The 19,610-nt window shown below is 37.3% G+C and overlaps 2 protein-coding genes across 7 annotated transcripts in view; one reads left to right on the plus strand and one right to left on the minus strand.

The window, feature by feature from the left end:
• Positions 1-19,610, minus strand: part of LOC139959829 (endonuclease III-like protein 1) — an 84,067-nt gene that overhangs the window by 13,424 nt on the left and 51,033 nt on the right. For all 6 annotated transcript variants that reach the window (XR_011790234.1, XR_011790233.1, XR_011790232.1 and 3 more), the window contains exon 7: positions 14,691-14,788. The gene's annotated coding sequence lies outside the window, so the exon portion shown is untranslated. The remainder of the gene's footprint in view (positions 1-14,690; positions 14,789-19,610) is intronic.
• Positions 3,777-11,930, plus strand: LOC139960023 (collagenase 3-like). Its single transcript, XM_071958032.1, has 8 exons — positions 3,777-4,186; positions 5,721-5,995; positions 6,430-6,534; positions 7,026-7,231; positions 8,039-8,197; positions 8,721-8,857; positions 9,961-10,108; positions 10,446-11,930. Exons 1-8 carry the CDS (start codon positions 4,001-4,003, stop codon positions 10,820-10,822), a joined length of 1,593 nt encoding a protein of 530 aa, XP_071814133.1. The 5' UTR covers positions 3,777-4,000; the 3' UTR covers positions 10,823-11,930.

Raw genomic sequence — 19,610 nt, forward strand, 5'->3', positions numbered from 1 at the left:
TTACGTGGTAACGAACAACGGAGTAGATGAAGTGCCGTCGTATTCTCATTTTAACTGTTTTATAACGATCCACAATAACATAACCATCTGGGGCGGCGGAGCCGAAGGAGGGGGCACTTGTCCTAGTATGGTTACCAAGCTAAAATATGCCCCATTTCATAAATAAGAGGTACCCCCTTTTTGTTACAGAATGTTTGTTATGAAAACGTGGCCTTTTGCTCATCTGTTCAAAGGATTTAAGAAAAATGTAATTAAAAAGTGCCCTTTTGTTAAAATATTTAAAACAAAATAGTACGGTAACTAAAAAGTGTTGAAGTGTTTTGTTGAGGGAAAAAAATCAAGTACCGGACTTCATGTGTGGTACAGAATGCACAGAGATTCCACTCTCTTGGGACATGAGGTAATTTGTGGTTTTCCCTTTCAAAATCAAGGTCACTTGACCCTCCCCCTCTCCCCTTCCCAACGTTGAACCTTATTCAGACGTCAATTTTTCGGTAACCATACACATCCGAGTGGGGGTGAAGCGGTGGTGAGGGGCAAATATCGACCACTATTGATTATAGTTTAAATGCCAATGCTTTTCATCGTACGTTCGTCTCGTGGTTCCTAGTCAATTTAATTGGATAGAGAATCATACAACATAAGCACTTCGTACTACATTGCGTACCGTGTGTCGTGTATGTAGGATACAGTGAGAAATAAAGAAGACAGATATATATATGCTATAAAGTTTCTCATCTTCGCTAAAATGAAGCTTAACTTTATAACAAAACTTGACTTGTTTAAGACTTATATGTCACTTTTCAATTACCAACTATTTACCTCACATGAATTAAACTTGATGAGTTATGGTGAACCTCCACATTCCAGAGGGTACACGTGATCTCTCTCTCTCTCTCTCTCTAAATCTTGCTTTGTGAATATTACTTTGCGCATGTGCAGTACATACGATGTTCATAGTCTCACACTGCTCCTTTAAGCTCTCATCATGTACTTTGTTAATCACTTTATCCAATTTATACAAAGGCCAGGTCATGAAAGTTGTTCTGTTGTCCTCTTAGAAAAAATAATACTATAAACTGAACAGGTTGATGACCCCAATACATATATATAGGCTATATATATATTCTTAGTGGTGGTGTTATGTTACACGCATTGTTTCACCTTCTTTATATATGCTTGGGTAGATTAAGTTCCCATAATATCAAATAGGCTGATTATATCTGTGACGTCGTTATGTTATGCTTTTACTTTCCACACAATGGGAATTTTGCCATTGTTTATTTACGTTTGTATGAGCTCATGATGTGATGCAAATCGTGCATGGCGCAATGGGAAATGTAAACTACATCATTATATTTGATCACGTAAACGGAATAACTTCCCTCATGCGCTGACCTTATGCTATTTGTGTCAGTTCTTGCCTGTGACCATTCACCTCTATGTACAGGTCATCATGATCATGATCATCATGATCATGATCATGATCATGATCATGATCAACATCAACATCATCATCATCATCATCATCATCATCATCATCATCATCATCATCATCATCATCATCATCATCATCATCATCATCATCATCATCATCATCATCATCATCATCATCATCATCATCACCATCACCATCACCATCACCATCACCATCATCATCATCATCATCATTTTCATGCAACATGCATATAGCATCATTAGCATACGTAGTTGTCTTTTCTTCTTGAATTTGCTTGACCCTCTACCCCTTGATACAGGAACGCATGACTTGGCACGCACACAATATTAAATGAACGGAACTCGAATTACTAAGCACTTCCCATTTGATTCCATTTCATGTTCACAATTTGTCCAATAACTTGCGAGTCATGCAAGCCGGGCTTCGGGTATATGACTTCTGTACCATCTTCTTCTATATGACAAATACAGTCACAGTCTATGTCGGAGGTGTTGTGGTATATAACCTGACTCATGTTCTATGGTTGCCGGAGAAGAAAGAAAGTAGAAACTCAAGTATATTCGTGGCGCCATCCCGCTCCTTTAAAAATGTATCGTCATGGGGCAATTAGTTAACTTTCTTGTTAACAAACTAATGCAAGGTGCTAACGACCGCGATGGGGCAATTATGTCTATTTTGATTTTCCACTTTCTAACTACACACCTCTATTTTGCATGTTTGCCAGATTCTTTGTAAAAAAATATATATAGTTAAGTCATTGAAGCGTATAATGTGTATAAGTAATATAATACCGAAAAAAAACATTTTCAACAATGCAGTATTTCTTGTATAACAGTAACACAACTCCAGTAAGGTGAAACGGATATATGTCTGACCTCATTAAATGCAAATAAAGTATAGTTTGTTCAGGGCCCATTAACCTATATGTGTCCGTTATATTTATTTTAAACGTTACGGATTAGCCAACAATTGCGAAGAAAAACTTGTCTTTATTAATGATGCACGCCAAATCGCATGTCCCTCGAATTTTGCATGTGTTCCAAAAAACAAACAAAAAAACATAAAAAAGAAAGAAAGAAAGATGCGTGCTTAATAAACCGTTCGATCTTCAGGCGATATCCTTATTTCACCAATTAATTAAGTTCAGCCCTACAGTTCCGCCGGCTGAGCCAAATTTCGAAGGTGTAGTTCTGTGTTTCCGTTTTCTTGAAATATGGGCCGCTTAGTGCATATTATACTATTATTAAACCACTTTTTGCTAGCATGCATGGGCCTTTTGCAAAGGAGAGTCTATTTCGGTACTTTTCACACCGCTGTCATGGAGTCATTCTCCAGATTATAAGTATATCAGTACCGTACCCTGTTTTGTCAGTTGGTCCAGTAATTTCCGCGAATATGGCAAACTGGGAAGATCGTGTCTTAAGTGCGGGGAGGGGGGGGGGGGGGGAAGTGTTGTACAGTGGACCGATAACGGTTTTAATTTTGGAGACCGACAGCAGTGACTGGCCACCGAGCAACGTTTGAAATATTAAACCAACCAAGAGACTCTTTCTTTTATAATTTACAGCTGTATACTCAGACCGGCAAGTCTTTCCGACTGTGTACCCATTTATTGGCTGAGAGTAGTACCGGGTACTGGGTACCGCATTCTTAGATAGCTTATCGCTTCTGGCAGAGATTTTGAACCACATAATAAAAGACATGTCAGAAACAAGAATTATTCTTATGTTAATTTGCGGAATACTGTATATCAGGGCCCAACGGTGGGTCCAGGGGAAGGGGGGGGGCAGGAAACTGCAGCGTTTCGGAGACTAGTTATTCTCCTTAAAGAGAGTTGTGAAATTGTAACTTTCAGATGCTTAACCCCACCCCCTGTGCGGACGCCCATGTCTGCTGGTTAACCATCTGCTTTCGAGATATTTCAAAGTAAATTAGGTTCATGTTTTTGTACAAATTATTCTACGCCTTGCTAAGATATACATGTACGACGAGCTACACAACAGGAAAGCTATCTCGGGGTATGGAACGCATTTCATGACAGACTTATTAGTAACAAACAATTATAGTATATATATATATATATATACATATATATATATATATATATATATATATATATATATATATATATATATATATATATATATATATATATATATATATATATATATAAAACCCTCATTTACAATGCCTCTTATCATCTCCCGTAGTATTTGTTGATTCGCGGTTACCAAGGCCATACAGCTCCTGCTAACGGTCTGGTCGAAGTTTCGGTGAATCAACGCACACAGACGGAAGTTCCTGTGATACTCGGAATAAGGTCTGTTGAAACTTATCCAAGCTTGGACTTCGAACAAGCTATAAAAACCCTCCGTCGGTGCGACAAAGTTTCAGTAGCAGATCAGAACAAGAAGGTGACAAAGCAGAACTTCCAAAACTATTTCCAAAATTTCTTTACAAAAACAATTCTTTTATTTTTATCTTCCTATCATTATTATTTATTCAACATTTCGTGCAATCTTTGAAATTTTCCTATTCAAAATGAAATTGACGACATTGACCATCGTGCCAGTCGCTGCAGTACTCGTAGTGATATGTATATGTGACGGGATGCCCCACGGTAACAACGGGAACAACAAAAGCAACGAGGAGAGCAACGGAAACAGTGGAAACGCAAACAGAGCAAGCTTGAAGACAAGTGATGTTAAGAAAAAACTTAAAGGCTTTGTGAGTATTTATTTATTTATTCATTTTTTTGTAAAAGTTTTAATCGTATCTTTTACTTACTATGCTGGTGTGTTATTAGTTGAGTGAGCTTTGGTTTAATAAAGAAAATTGCCCGCCCTCCTTTGAAGTGAAATAATTTTGTCCCTAAATATAACCTTCTCATACGCCTTCCCCATCCAACGGATAATGGACATGTTCAAAGATTTACAAGGCGTTTTTTTTTTAATCTTCATGTTGATTTTTATAGTGTAGCCTCAATTTGATCTTCCTAATATCTCTATACATTGTAATCTGGTGGAACACAGGGCTCCGAAAGAAAGTTACCTTTTTGGAACGTTTTAGGATGAAGCGAGATGTGGCTGGGGGGGGGGGGGGTGGGAAGGGGAAGGTGAGAGTTTTGCCAGCGCGGTTTGATTCATAAACTGCGATAAGACGTTATACTACGTAGCCACACTGTCCCACACAGCCAATTGAAAGTCTTGACTTTACGAAATTTGATCTTATGCCTGATATTTGAGTTAGGCAAATTGTTTGGATGGCACTAGTACCATGAGATACCCAGTTACGGGTATAGTCGCAATATCTTATCTCCTCTTTGTGGGTCAAGTTACCCTTAAAAAAAGATAGTTTTCATTGTAACGCCTTTCATAACGAACCTTCGTTTTATGGGTATCCGGTGTCTCGTTAGAATGATATTTCATTAATTTTTGTAAAGGTACAATCTATATTCTCTTTATAAAGAATATGCAACGTTGCCGTGATGTATTGATATACTGTAATTATGAACAATCCAGCGTCCGCAGTATGATCCATACAATGTTCATTCAAGTCATAATTTATAGCAATCTCCGACTCGATTGTTATATGCAAATGATTGCTATATAGATATAGGTTCATGCGTTCTGATACATGAATATGTTGTTATATGCCTTTATGCATAAGAGATGCTAATACAAGATTCGTTAATTTATTTAACTCAATGAAAAAAAAAAAAACAGTATTCCATTTCTTTATGTGGCTTAAGAAGCAAAACATAACCTCTTGCATTTACACCATTCTTTTAAATCTTTCGGAAAGATCTTTTTCTTTTACATGAGTGAGATTCAAACCATTAAATATCAGAAGGACTAACTCTGTAACCTATCAACAGCCCCTATCAAAGTGGTGGCGCTCTTTAGAATCCATCAGCTAGGGTTGCCATGTCAGCAGTTACAGTACTTGTTTATGTTTAAATTTCCCAGACAGTAAATTCTCTTATCATGATTTATATATGTTTCATGTATAAAAGATATGGCTACACAAACGTCAAAGTCAACGTTTCTTGAGCCATCAACTTTTTGATTGCATCAAAAGAAGCTTAGTTCTGCGATCCGTGGTTACCCGAAATGTATAAGAAGTGGGGGTGGGGTGGGGTGGAGTGAGTATCCTCATCTCCTCAAACACCTTCACCAAGCTAAATCATTCCTTCACCAAGCTAAATCATTCATGAAGACATTTTCAATCAACTATGTATTTGTTCTCGGTCATTTTGCAGAGTTACATCAAGAAGTACATGATGGTAGACAACGGTAAAACGGTAGTAAAACCGGCTGCGGAAAATCTTCAGGACGGTATGAAAATGTTACAAAAGTTGGCGGGGCTAGAAGAAACCGGTTCTATCGACGAACCGACGGCTCGTGCCATGACCTGGCCACGGTGCGGTAACACCGACAACGTCACCGTACAAGTAACAGAGGACGCCGAGCGTAAGAAACGTTACGTGCTGAGTGGAGGGACTTACAAGTGGAATAAGTTTGACCTTACCTATAAGTGAGTTTGTATATCATGTTATATTAATATTAACCGTGTGTATGGCGATAACACCGATGTATATATTGTACCGGTTATACCGGCATTGTGACCATAACAAAATGATGATAATAATCTAGAAGAATCTTGAAGAAATTCGATGGAACTTTCTTGCATGAATTTGTGTGACGTCGTGAGTGAATTATTAAACAGAATAATTATTTTTAAAAAGACTTTCAACAATTCATATACCAATTTAGGAAATTATGTTATATAGGTAATATATACCAAAGCCTTTTGGGGAAGAAAGATAATATTACTAACAAACCGAACACGACAATAAGAAAAGAAGAACTTGAAAGAAAGAAAGATGTTTAGACGCCACTGCTTTCGTGCCACTATTTTTCGTTATATCCTAAAAGCCTATCTGATCAACGCTTCTTCTCTCATAACAGAATAAAGAATTTCCCAAATATGTCCGTATCTGTGATTACCGAAGCAGAAGTTGCCGAGGCCGTTGCAATTGCTTTCAAACTATGGAGTGATGTCACTCCCTTGACGTAAGTAATACCTATGTGTTTTCGCCCCCTACCACTACACACGATTATCTGTCCACCCCATCTTCTACAGGGGTAGGCGATGGGGGAAGGCGATGGGGATGACGATGGGGGGAAGGCGATGGGGGAAAGCGATAAGGGGAAGGCAACGGGAGAGGCGATGTGAGGAGGCGGTACGGGAAGGCGACGGGGGCAATGGAGGTGGGAAGTGGATGTGGGAACGGGTATGATAAGTTGGAGGATTATCAGAGCCACATCCAGTCCAAACTGGGATGGATGCATGAATACTTATATTTGTTTCCTGAATTTATTTATTTTTAAGTTCGTTCAAAAAGGTACCATTTATGAATATTAATAAGCTTTATTAGATCACTGAACTATTTGAAATGGGATAAACATCGATCACTTTTACCCTTTCAATTTTCACTTTTTTCATTGTAAAGTATTGTTATTTTATTCTTTGTCTCTTTTTTTTTGGCCCCTGGTTTACGTAGATTCACTCGTGTCCCTTCAAGCAGTACAGCAGATATTGTTCTCTTGTTCGGCAAGGGTAAACATACCACTGTGACGGGGGATCCTCCATTTGATGGACAAGGTGGTACTCTGGCCCATGCCTTTACCCCAAATAGTGGATGGGGAACCCTCAATGGTGATGTACATTATGATGACGATGAGACATTCACACACAAGAAATATTTCGGTGAGTTAACTTAGATTATAGAGGTCTATGAAAAGGAAAAGAGGAGAAGCGGAGAGGGAGGGAAAGGGAGGGAAAGGGAGGTGAAGAGAGCAGAGGGGATTAGAAAGGGGGAAGGACGTTTCTTTGAGAGCAAAATAGTTGCATTGTGTTTCGCAAGCATTCAGTAACTACCAGAAAGATATATATATATCTATATCAATAATTCGGTATTAGTTGTCGTAATCGAAAGACCGGGTGCATTTCCCTTTCTTTTTGCAAAAGATGGCCCTCCCCCACAACAACTACAAAACAAACAGAAAAGAAAGAAACAAACAAACAAACAAATCGATAAATGTAGCTGACAACAAGTTTGAAAATCAAAATGTGATTTAAACATGACGTAGCCTCATAAAAGTACTTGGCTTAAGTGAGGGGGTAATCAATGAATGTCTGAATATGATATTGCGTATATTGGATTTTATGTCTGTAAAAGGTTAAGAAAGAAAACAATAAGCCAATTTCTTTCTAACCAAACATTTCTGCTACTTGAACATTTGTCTAGAGAATGGGAATAATTCATGTAAATCATTTTTTTTAAATTATATTTGTATTTTTATATATTAGATATTAGATTTGTATTTTTATATTTATTTATTTTTTTATATCTATATTCTTTATTTATTTATGTGTTCTGTTTGTTATATTTTGTATGTTTTATATGTGCAGGGATCCTGGGGAGAACACTGGTTTACCAGTGACAGGATCCCTGGTTACGAATAAAGTTAACAAAAAATAATAAATAATAAAATAAAAAAAATTGTTTGACAGGTCGCAACTTGCAGTACGTGACGGCACATGAAGTTGGTCACGCTCTTGGACTGGACCATTCAAACACACAGGGGGCGCTCATGTGGCCGTTTATCCTTGGTTACACAGCAAACTACCAACTGCCCGAAGATGATAAATTGGGAATTCAAGCAATTTATGGTATGGAACTTTAAAAAATAAAAAAAATTATAAAATGAAAACTCAACTTAAATTGCAAAGTCGTCATTGATGATAAAATAAGCTCTAAAAATGGGGGCAAAAATTAGTATCCTCTCGAGGCGACACACAATTTCTCCCTTTTTTTGTTTGCCTTTTTTTTTGGGGCAAATGTTGTTGCATTGGTCTATGTTATGGGCAGTTTTCTTCAATATAATAGTAACTTAATCATACTATATTTTAAATTATGCTTTGTTTGTCTTTGGGCGGGGGGGGGGGGGGGGGCTGGCATCCCTTCTTTTGTTGTTCTATAGTTCAAAAGCAACATTTAGTAATAACGGTTATCGGAATATGATATAGAAGACGACGACGCCACCACAGTTGTCCCAATCATGAACTTTTTTTGAGATGAAATGAATCGTGTCTGTTTTTTAATAAGTTAATAATTTTCATGTGCATTTGAAGTATTTAATACTTTATTAACGGTCTCCTTAATAATTGTGGACTATTCTTCCTTGTTTTACAGGTGAAAATCCTAACCCACCAGCAGAGGAACCAACAGCACCCCCTCCACCGGCCACAACTGAAATGCCTCCACCTGTTTACTGCAACTTGACCTTTGATGACGTAGAAGTCATTCGCGGACAAATATTTGCATTCTCGGTACGTTCAATTTGGAGCAGTCTTGTTTAGTTTCACGATGAATCAACGTTTCCTTTACCTAATATTATACGATTGATGTGGTATCCCTCAAACATATCCTCCAATTCTCTGATACCAAAGTAATGGCGTCTTTCAAACATATCCTCTAAATATAGATGACTATGTATATAGATGACTATGTATATAGATGACTATATATATAGATCACTATGTATATAGATCACTATGTATATAGATCCCTATGTATATAGATACTATGTATATGTATATCACTACGTATATATATAGATCGCTATTTATATATATATCACTATGTATATAGATCACTATGTATATAGATCACTATGTATATAGATAACTATGTATACATATCACTATGTATATAAATCACTATGTATATAGATCGTTATGTATATAGATCACTATGTATATAGATCACTATGTAAATAGATCACTATGTATAATGATCACTATGTATATAGATCACTATGTATATAGATCACTATGTATATAGATCACTATGTATATAGATCACTATGTATATAGAATACTATGTATATGTATATCACTACGTATATATATAGATCGCTATTTATATATACATCACTATGTATATAGATCACTATGTATATAGATAACTATGTATACATATCACTATGTATATAAATCACTATGTATATAGATCGTTATGTATATAGATCACTATGTATATAGATCACTATGTATATAGATCACTATGTATAATGATCACTATGTTATATAGATCACTATGTATATAGATCACTATGTTTATAGATCACTATGTATATAGATCACTATGTATATATACCACTATGTATATAGATCACTATGTATAATGATCACTATGTATATAGATCACTATGTATATGGATCACTATGTATATAGATCACTATGTATAATGATCACTATGTATATAGATTACTATATATAATGATCACTATGTATATAGAATACTATGTATATGTATATCACTACGTACATATATATAGATCGCTATTTATATATAGATCGCTATTTATATAGAGATCACTATGTATATAAATAACTAAACTTGATATTTTCCTTATTTTCATTTCTACAGGGTAAACGATTCTGGCGATTTTCCATCGATGGCCACTTAATTAACCCAGTGGAAGGGACGCTGATTAGGAGTTTCTTCAAAGGGGTGCCATCTATAGCAAATGCTGTCATTGAAAGATGGTACGATGAAAAGGTCCTCTTTGTTAAAGGTGAGCTATTCGCGTCAGGGTGTTAACGAAAAGGTGGGGTGAGGTGGGGTGGGTGCGGCGAGTGGGATGGCATGGAATGGGTGGTGTAGTGAACTGACCAAAGGTTTTAAAACTTAAAATAGTGGTGGATTTATCCTGAAATACACCCCCCCCCCCTTTTTACCGTTATTTTGAATTAATACATGTACGTGGATCTTTGATAACAAAAGGTCACTTTTATTTACCGTTATCAGTTTAAATATGCGATCGTATGGACAAACTATACCAACAACCGTGTCTCGTTTTCTTAATTCACCAATTTTTTTTTATCGTTGTTACTTTTAATTTCGTTCAACAGGCAAGAAAATATGGCAGATGACCAGCAACAATGCCGACCAAGGGTACCCGAAACTCCTGTCAGACCTCTCCATCCCTAAAATGGTAGACACTGCAATGCACCGGGCCAGCGAAGGGGTGACTTATTATTTCAAAGAAAAAATGGTCTACGCTTACGATGAATTCGAGGAGGCTCTCACGAAGGAAGGAGCGGTAAAGGTCCACAAGGTGTTTAAAGGTGTACCGAGGGGTACTCGTGTCACCGCCGCTTTTACGGGACTCGATGGGTACCATTACCTTCTGGTTGGTCTAAACTACTACAAAGTCGATCCGAATCTGCAAAGTGATGGCGGCCTTTCTAATTTCGGCCAAGATTTTCTGAGGTGTCCATCGGCATAAAATGTCTTATATTTATCATACTTTGACAGACATATAAGAAAAGGAAGTGAGAAAGAAGAAAGAAAGAAGGAAAAGAGCGACTTTTACAGTTCTCGTGATATGAGTAGAAGAAAAAAATGTTTGGTGAACCCCTGGAAATGTGACGTCATCATCTTTAACATACCTTATGCCCCTGGTATTTCAAACTTCTTTTGCTTGGTGACCCAATTTTTCACCTTCATCTTGGTGACCTCCCCCCCCCCCCTTCCCTCGTGTTGGATGTTGTAACCTGGGGAATGGGGTGTACAAGGAGGAGGTTCATCCCTCCTTTTGCCTTTTGATTTTGTTTTGCAATTTTGTATTTGAATAATTTATGTTCAAAATTTTCCTCAAATATCTGAAATTTATGAAATATGTTTTTGTTGACGTCCCTTTAAAAGGTTTGTGACACCCACCGCATGTGAATACCAGGGCCTTAGGCGACCCAAATGCAATGATGTAGGTTTGTCAAAAGAGTTACATTGAAAGGAAACCATAGGTTTGCTTTCTTTATATTCTTTTCTAGAGGGGACACATTAAATACTAGTTTCACATTGTTTGAAAAATAAAATAATCATATATTTATTTGTAAATAAAGCTTTAATCTTCTATCATTAACACCCTTCTTATTGTTTTTAAATACAGAATATGATGGTTTTATATATATATATATATATATATATATATATATATATATATATATATATATATATATATATATATATGTATATGTATATCTAACCTACCTTTTCAATTCCACACGAAAAGTAGTTAAAAGTACAACCTTGCGCGTAGACTTATAAACTTAATTTTTAGTCTAAGTATACCTTCTTTTTTCTAAATATTTATTCTACATTCTACATTTAGAGTCATCGGTTTCAACGACCTCGGGGCCACACGGCATCTTTTGAAATCCTGGATTTCGACACTGGGGAGGATGTGCATATGATATTTCTGTTATGTGTTTTAATATACGACAACCGATACTATATACTATAGTGTGGGCTTTTCATTAATAACTGAATATGATTTACAAGTTCCATGATTAAAATCATGCTGTTTTTAATAAATATAATATGATAAAAGAAAATTGCTGTTTAAGGGTACTTTTTCTTATTTCGAAGTTGAAGAGCGATACGATAAGTTGAAGTCGTGGACTAGATCAAATTTGAAGGTCTACAAAAGTTTCATATCAAAGAAATGAAAGAAATCATCGGATTGCCCTGGTAACGGTTGCTAGCACAGAATATTGTTGTTAAATTCGTTATATTCTCCTTATGTTCCCCATTTTTAAAACGAGGTCGTCTCCCTAACGCACACCCTCCCCCCTGCCCCCCTTCCTTTGCTCATATCAAGTAGCTTTTGTGATGTCAACGTCCATGCAACGCCCTGTATACACTCATATGAAATAACAGTAAAAAAAAACTACTGATACATATACTGGTATATTCTGTAATTAAGGAGGAACCAGTTGGCATTATTAACATCTTTCAGAATGCAGATATCAACCATAGTCGTTGCACTAATGATTAATTTCCACCTTGGATTTCTTCCGTCCTCCCTACCCCCTCCCCCCCCCCCCACCAACCTTCTCCTGAGTCCCTCTCACCAACACCATGATCCCCACTGCCGCATCACATTTTACATTTAACAGTAAAACTATGACCTCGTAACATATACAAAGAAAGTGATCATACCGAACCGTCGCTTCGTTCCGGACATTGTATGGTACAGTGAAAACACGAGCATAATGATACTCAAAAATGCCGGTAAAATTCACAGAAGAGTTATCATGTTGTAATATTTTCTAAATGAATAACTTCTTTCCGTATTCGTACCGTCCTCCTGTGTTGGTTACATGGATATCCGTTCTCCTATCTATCATTGCTTATGTTTGCGTATAATGGAAGGATACCGCTATACCGCATAAGGGCAAGATCACTTCCTATATATGTATAGTGCAGGGAAATAACTGATGACTCTAGTTTTAGGACGAAAACTATTTTGCTGTTTCATCGGAAGCATTTGACCAAAAGAATCGATTATTTAGTTCCATTCCGAGAAAACAATGAAATCAACATAATAACAGAGAGAGAGAGAAAATAGTTCAAGTGCAACAAGGAAGTTCATTACAGAATTAGTGCATCACAAAATAGTGACCACAGAAGATTTGAACAGGCGTGGTTTCTTGGCAGGTTGGTATTTGTCAGAGTCGTATATATGGACACGGCTCTGGTATTTGTTTGTTGATAGCGCCACCAATTTAAGAAATACTTCGGGGAGAAAGAAAGCTGGTTGGTTGTGTTTGTAAAGGAACCATTTGATTCACGATACGATTAGAGCCCAAAATGTACTTATAGTCTAATACTATATTAGAATTTAACTTTACTTTATTTAAACTACAGACGTTTTTGGATAATGCTAGGTAGGGTCAGTAAACTTACCGGACGTTGGCGATCAAATACTTAATCGCACATATAGATGGAAGCTAAAAGTAGATAACCTATTGTACCAAATAGTCCTTTCTTTAAAACCTGTCAGAAGATTCTTAGGGCCAATATCACTGCAATCACCTCTGACCCCCCCCCCCCCACACACACACTTCTCATCCTGTCCATGCCCCTCCACACCCTCTACCCACCAGGCCCGTCGCTAGAGTTAGATTTGTTGGTTGGTGTTCATCCGGGAGAAGAGTGCATTTGATTCCGTATCAAGATTGAGCCTATTGAAAAACCTCATTACCTGAAAAACCTCATTACCGGTTTGCGCGTCCGTCATAATCGTGGCGCTCTTTCAAATTCAAGAACATACATAACAATAACTTGAACAGGTTAATGCACCATATACGTCCAATATGAAACTTGGACATCCATGACAACTGCATTCATATGGGTGGGTAAGGAGTGGGGTGGGTTGGGGTGGGGAGGGGAGGGGGATGCTATATAGATTATACGCCTTTAGTGAGTTATCTGTTGATGACTCCGACTATATAGCTCTCTATGCTCACAGACCAGAATCTATACAGGCCCGATTACCATCACAATTACCATGCTTGCCCATATTGTGTTCGCTGCGACTCTCTCAGTTAAGAAAAAATAAGTTTTAGTTTTGTAGATACTAACGTGGACCATATGGGACATTGGAAATATTTATCAAATTTGTTATTTCATAAGATTCAACTATTTATCTCTACTATTTAAACTTGATTCTCGAAAGTTCGACTTTTTTTAACACCATTTGGACTACCTTTTTCGACGTACAAAGTCGAAATTTCGAAACTGAAGATGTCACTTCCAATTGTTGACCTCTTAATATCCCAATAGTTCGATCGACTGTGTCATGTCAACTCGTCCCTAAAGAATTCAATTTGGTAAAAAATTTCCATTATTTCAGTTGAATTTGAAGATGTTTGATCTTCAAAAAATTTCGGCTTTTCATTTTGACATATTGATATTTGTTATTTCAGCCTCATTTTAAATCGAACTAATGCATTTCTAAAAACTAGCCTTCATCGTCGTTTTTCTTCTCACGTAACTTTGTGCACGTATGTTTGTAACTGCTGCTAACATTTGGATGTATTGTGAGGCTCTTACGCTACAGTGTGTCACTGTTGGGTGCAGCATACTTTTTTCCTTTTAGATCTATATTGATTTCTTGGAACGCATCTTTACATAGCAGCGTTCATAACGAATACAAGCAGGACCGAAGAACTCAAATCCACTTTTTCTGTACGATTCGACAAATTTCGGGAAAAAAAATGTGTACCACTCCCCACCCCCCCCGCCCCACCCAAAGCCAAACTAAAAGCAACAATAACAAAACAAAGAAATAATCAAAAAGCTCGACTCACGTTGACGATGAGTAAATAATTTCCCTTGGATCTTTGTCCGGCTGGTTCTGCTTTGAATTTTCACTTGATTCGGCCTTCAAGCTGGATTCACTACGACCCTGTAAATGTCAAATAATTAGCTCTTTTCGTCATATCTTCAAAACAAAATCTTCACAACGACAAAAAAACATTCAAAAATAATTGCGTACATGACTGTGAAAGAGAGCGTCAGTTCTAGAATACACTGGGTATTAAGTGTTGAAACAATGCAAAAAAGATTCGAATCCCTCCATAGACAGGGACTCTACACTGGTGATTCGAGTCCCTTCCTAGACAGGGACTCTACACTATTGGATTAACTAACAAGGTCACAAATGATGATTTGTATCCCTCCATAGACAGGGTCTCAGCTGTTATTCGAAAACCATTTTAAGTCCTTTATAAGACATGGACAAGTGTGCTTATTCGAGTGCAAAGAGAGAGAGAGATAGCGGGTCTACTAATTATTCTTGCACAGCGCCCTCGATACAATATAATACATTTCGTTTTGACTGTACACGTGTACGATAGATGACATCACTGTCTGAGTTAAACATTATTAAGTACAATCGGAAGCAATTAAAATATGATCTTTTAAAGGTAGAATCACCTAAAAGAGCTTACTTGTAAAAACTTAACAATTAATTTTGCAAAAATATCGTCAGCCAGGTTAGCAAATGATGCTGCCATGAGTTAATACTCTAAATGAGATTTCATACAAGGAAAATGAAAACCTTGTTTTTTTTACATTCGCGCACCGCCTGCACAAACCACATGCCCTGGGTAAATATATTGATTTACATTACTGCGCCATATGGTGCTTGTGTAATCTCATATAGAAACTACCCTGATCGAATGGACGGCGCGATGTAAGACAATATTTTGATTTGGTTTATATTCAGATTCGTCAAGATTTATCAAGATGGTATCCAGTGCGTGAGACGGTTTTTACACCGTTGTTAGTGCATCGCATCAAAACACGCAGACATTTGGACGAGAAAAAAATCAGTGTGCAACACAGTACCATAATTTTCAGAATTTTGACGGTCTGCATAAAATATGTGTAAATTGTCAATGTGATGTCCCTTCTACGCTTCTGTAGAATAAACCAAAACTTCACAGAGTCGCTTCAACGATTTGTTAACTGGTTTCGTGTTGGTTACAAAATGGTTGCGTCGGGCGCATGCGTACGTAGCCACTCACCCCCCCCCCCCTCCCTGCGATTTTCAAAGGTTCACATTTTCATGGGTAGAGAATGATATTTCGTTCTTCGAAGGGTCCCTGAAACTATAACTGCGTCAAACGTCCCAAATCAAAATTGATACGGTCGCAAATCAAAGCACCAATTTGCATCGAAACACTCTTAGTGATAAAACAATATATACTCCTCCCCATGGCATGACGTTATTCAATACGAACGAACTCCTGCTCACCACTCTGTTCTTAATCATTGTCTCTTTTCGCAGAACAGGGACGGAGCTGTAAGACCAACGTGGGAGTTATTAGGTCTAACAAATCCATGGATTAATAGAGACTTCTACAGTGAAAGACACTTATCCTTTTGTGTTTATTTTATTTATTTAATTATGCATTTATTTATTCTTTTTAATGCAAGATTCTTCTATTCTTCCCTATGATTTCTATGATGGCTCTGCATGACTATTATCTATTGTCGGTTTTTTTTTTAATTTATTTTTTGTCCGTGCACAAAGAGTTGCATCATGGAGCTATTAGCTCAGTGGAGTGTTAGCTCAGTGGTTAACACCGGTGCCTTCCAATCATAAGGTCCCCAGCTCGAGTCACTCCAACATTAATGTATGTCGTCCAGTTACAGAGTTGTTGACAATTGACAATTCATAATCATGGACGTTAAATATGAATCTAAGAGGCTGACTTCGGTCAGCCTGCGGCTTTGATAAGCCAATGAGGCTTCTTCGCGAGCATGCTGGAGGATCTAAAAATACATACATACATACACACATACACGCAAACATACATACATACATATTCCGTTCAGTGGCGGAGCTAGGGGTATTGGTCAGGGTGGCGAGAATGGTCTGTAGGGGCGCTTCATAAGCGGAGCGCCACCACAGGTTGGCGCGGAGTAAAGGTACTCCCTAGATCGCCAGAAATAACCCTTTCCGGTCCTTGCTAATTTGCAGAAAAACGAAGAATAAATAGGCGTCATCGCCATTTTGTCAGAAAATTACACCAAAAAATGTGACAAATAGAAATAGTTAGATGAGAGCGCAATAAAAAAGGAAATAATCGCGAATAAGTTAAAGATGGTAAAAAGCTGAAAAGGGCGCCAGCAGTCCATTTGAGTCCGTCGGGGGGGGGGGGATCCTCCCCCTCTGACTGTATGGACGCTCCGCCACTGATTCCGTTATATATAGTTCCGTGGTTGTACCTTGAAAACTCAGAACGTGTGATATTTACATAGCTAAAGAGCCTTTCTTTCAATCTCTTAATGTTTGACTTCGAATAATAGGTTATTTATATGCAAAATCATATCAAACAGGACAAAATAGCGGTAAATAAGAGTACGTATATAGCACACACAATGTGTATGCATGCATGCAGGTTGCCGCGAAACATAACTTAAATGCATTTCTTGGGAGGGTACGGTCATTATCCAGCTATTCACCAAACAGCTTCAGTAAACAGAAAAAGGTCAATAGCACCTCGTCCCCAGGCAAGCACCGAACTGCACATAATACTTAAAGCGTATATCACTATACCTTGATAGTCGAAATTACTCGCGAATCCTTCATCGTCTTATAGGCCTATACCGGTTAATATGATTTCCTCGAACACAACATGTGAGCCCGGTTAAAACTTAAAAATAAAAAATAAAATAAAAAAGAAGAAGAAGAGAAATATAACAGCTTGAGCTAGCATGACGTGGGGGTGGGGTGGGGGTGGGGTGGGGGGGGGGCGGAAGGCGACAGAGCTCGGCCAATAGGTGTTGAATTGTTCTCACAGATCGTTCCATGTCATTTCATGGATTAGCCTAATAAAATCGCATATCATTGAGAATATCAAACATTTTGGACGTATTTTATAGCGACGGGGTGTTGATGGGATGGGTGAGGGGATATGGGGGCTACTGATCACAAAGTATTAACAATGTTTTTCACTCCAGCAGTGGGTGAAAATCCATGTATAAATTGTCACAGATTATTGCACAATGCACTGTTTAAATAAACAATAAATTTCTACAACGAAACTCCATTTGAATCAATTAATATACTTCGTCTCACAAACTCTGTGGGTATGTATGTACATTTTAAATATTATATACTTTGTTATACCTTTAAATTCAAAATCCAAAACATATACGCCTTAAAAAAAAAGTAGAAGTTGAATGTCATTACAATACAATTCGTATTCGTGTGAAATCGTTGTTTTCAAACTTCCTATCGACAAACTATTAATTTCTGATTACTTCCGATAGGGGAAATCCTTGGAAAGATATTTACAACAATAAGACGTGTCTTTAATTCAACAGATCACCATCTACAGGTAAGTGTTGGGGGGGGGATTTCAAAAGTACAACTGTTACCACCAAATGGCCTTATGAAATTACCACATATAAAGGGCACGTTTAACATTTGGTTTTTTACCTTTCATATGCCGATTCAGCCATATTAAAAATGGAAATACCATTTTCTAGTCTCTTGTTGAAAAAGAAATCTTTGTTGATATTTTTAAGTGGTTTTGTGAATTATATTTTCGTGCCACTCGGTGATATAGTCACACCAATAAACAGATAAAACGGCTCAGTTTTACCCGATTCTTACCAGTAGATGTTTGATGAGTTATAGAACAGAGTAAAGTGTGTTAAAGTAGATATTGATAAATATATGAGATTCCCACCCGCCCCGCTTTCTAAAACAATGCCTTGTTGTTACAACTGTTTACTTACACCCGGACTTTACAAAAATGGTGGAAAAACAGAAGGTTAAAATACGTACAATGTATAGTCACACAAAATGTGTTCTGCTTTTTGTTTCAATCTAACTTTTTTTATTTGATCTATCTTGGTGTTTCTTGGGGGTGGGGGCGGGGTTGGGGTGAGGGGGAATCAGGTTCTCTCTTGACCTCTTTAACCAAGACATCTTTTATAACATCAGTCGTGGGTTTAGTTATAGTTTCAACAAAAAAATGATATACTAGCAAGACGCTAATAAATGATTAAAGTAAATCAATGTGGCAAGTGAACAAAATAAGTGATTACGGGGCTCAGGGACACATGACATCATGACCAGTGTGATCAACTCAAAAATAGAAATTTCGCCAATACGTTTTTACCATTTACCTATACTGAGGTCACGAAAGGTCAATTTACTGAAAATCATTGAAAATTGTTATGAAGACATCTTGTGATCAGATTACCTGGACCCATAAGCGTGGCTGCAAGGACAAGTATAACGTAAACGAACTCTCTATATTTACAGGACATTATTTTTCGGTAGACGTTTTGAGGTATAACAGAAGGAAACCATGCATGAAGCTTTCTTCAAATTGACTACTGATGAAGTATTAGTTCAGTTTTAATGATTAGTTGAGGTCAGGAAGAGGTCAATTGGGCCTAATGATAATTAAATAGAGAACAATTGATGTAATGAGAAAAAAAGGAAGAAAACTTAAACCCATGCACGTTTTTCCAATAAAATAGATATAAAAACAGGCAGGAAAGTCAACGTATTTATAAAACTGTAGTCGTTTGCAAATGAAGAAGTAAAATAATATATAGCCGACTGCTATCTCTGGTTATACAATATACTTGTAGACCATAGAGACCATTCTTGTAGACCATAGGGCCATAGACATAATTACCTATAAGTATAAAGGTCTATCAAGCAGTGGCGGAGCGTCCATACAGTCAGGGGGGATGCC

This window comes from Apostichopus japonicus, chromosome 19 (assembly GCF_037975245.1).
Source record: "Apostichopus japonicus isolate 1M-3 chromosome 19, ASM3797524v1, whole genome shotgun sequence".
NCBI lineage: Eukaryota > Metazoa > Echinodermata > Holothuroidea > Aspidochirotida > Stichopodidae > Apostichopus > Apostichopus japonicus.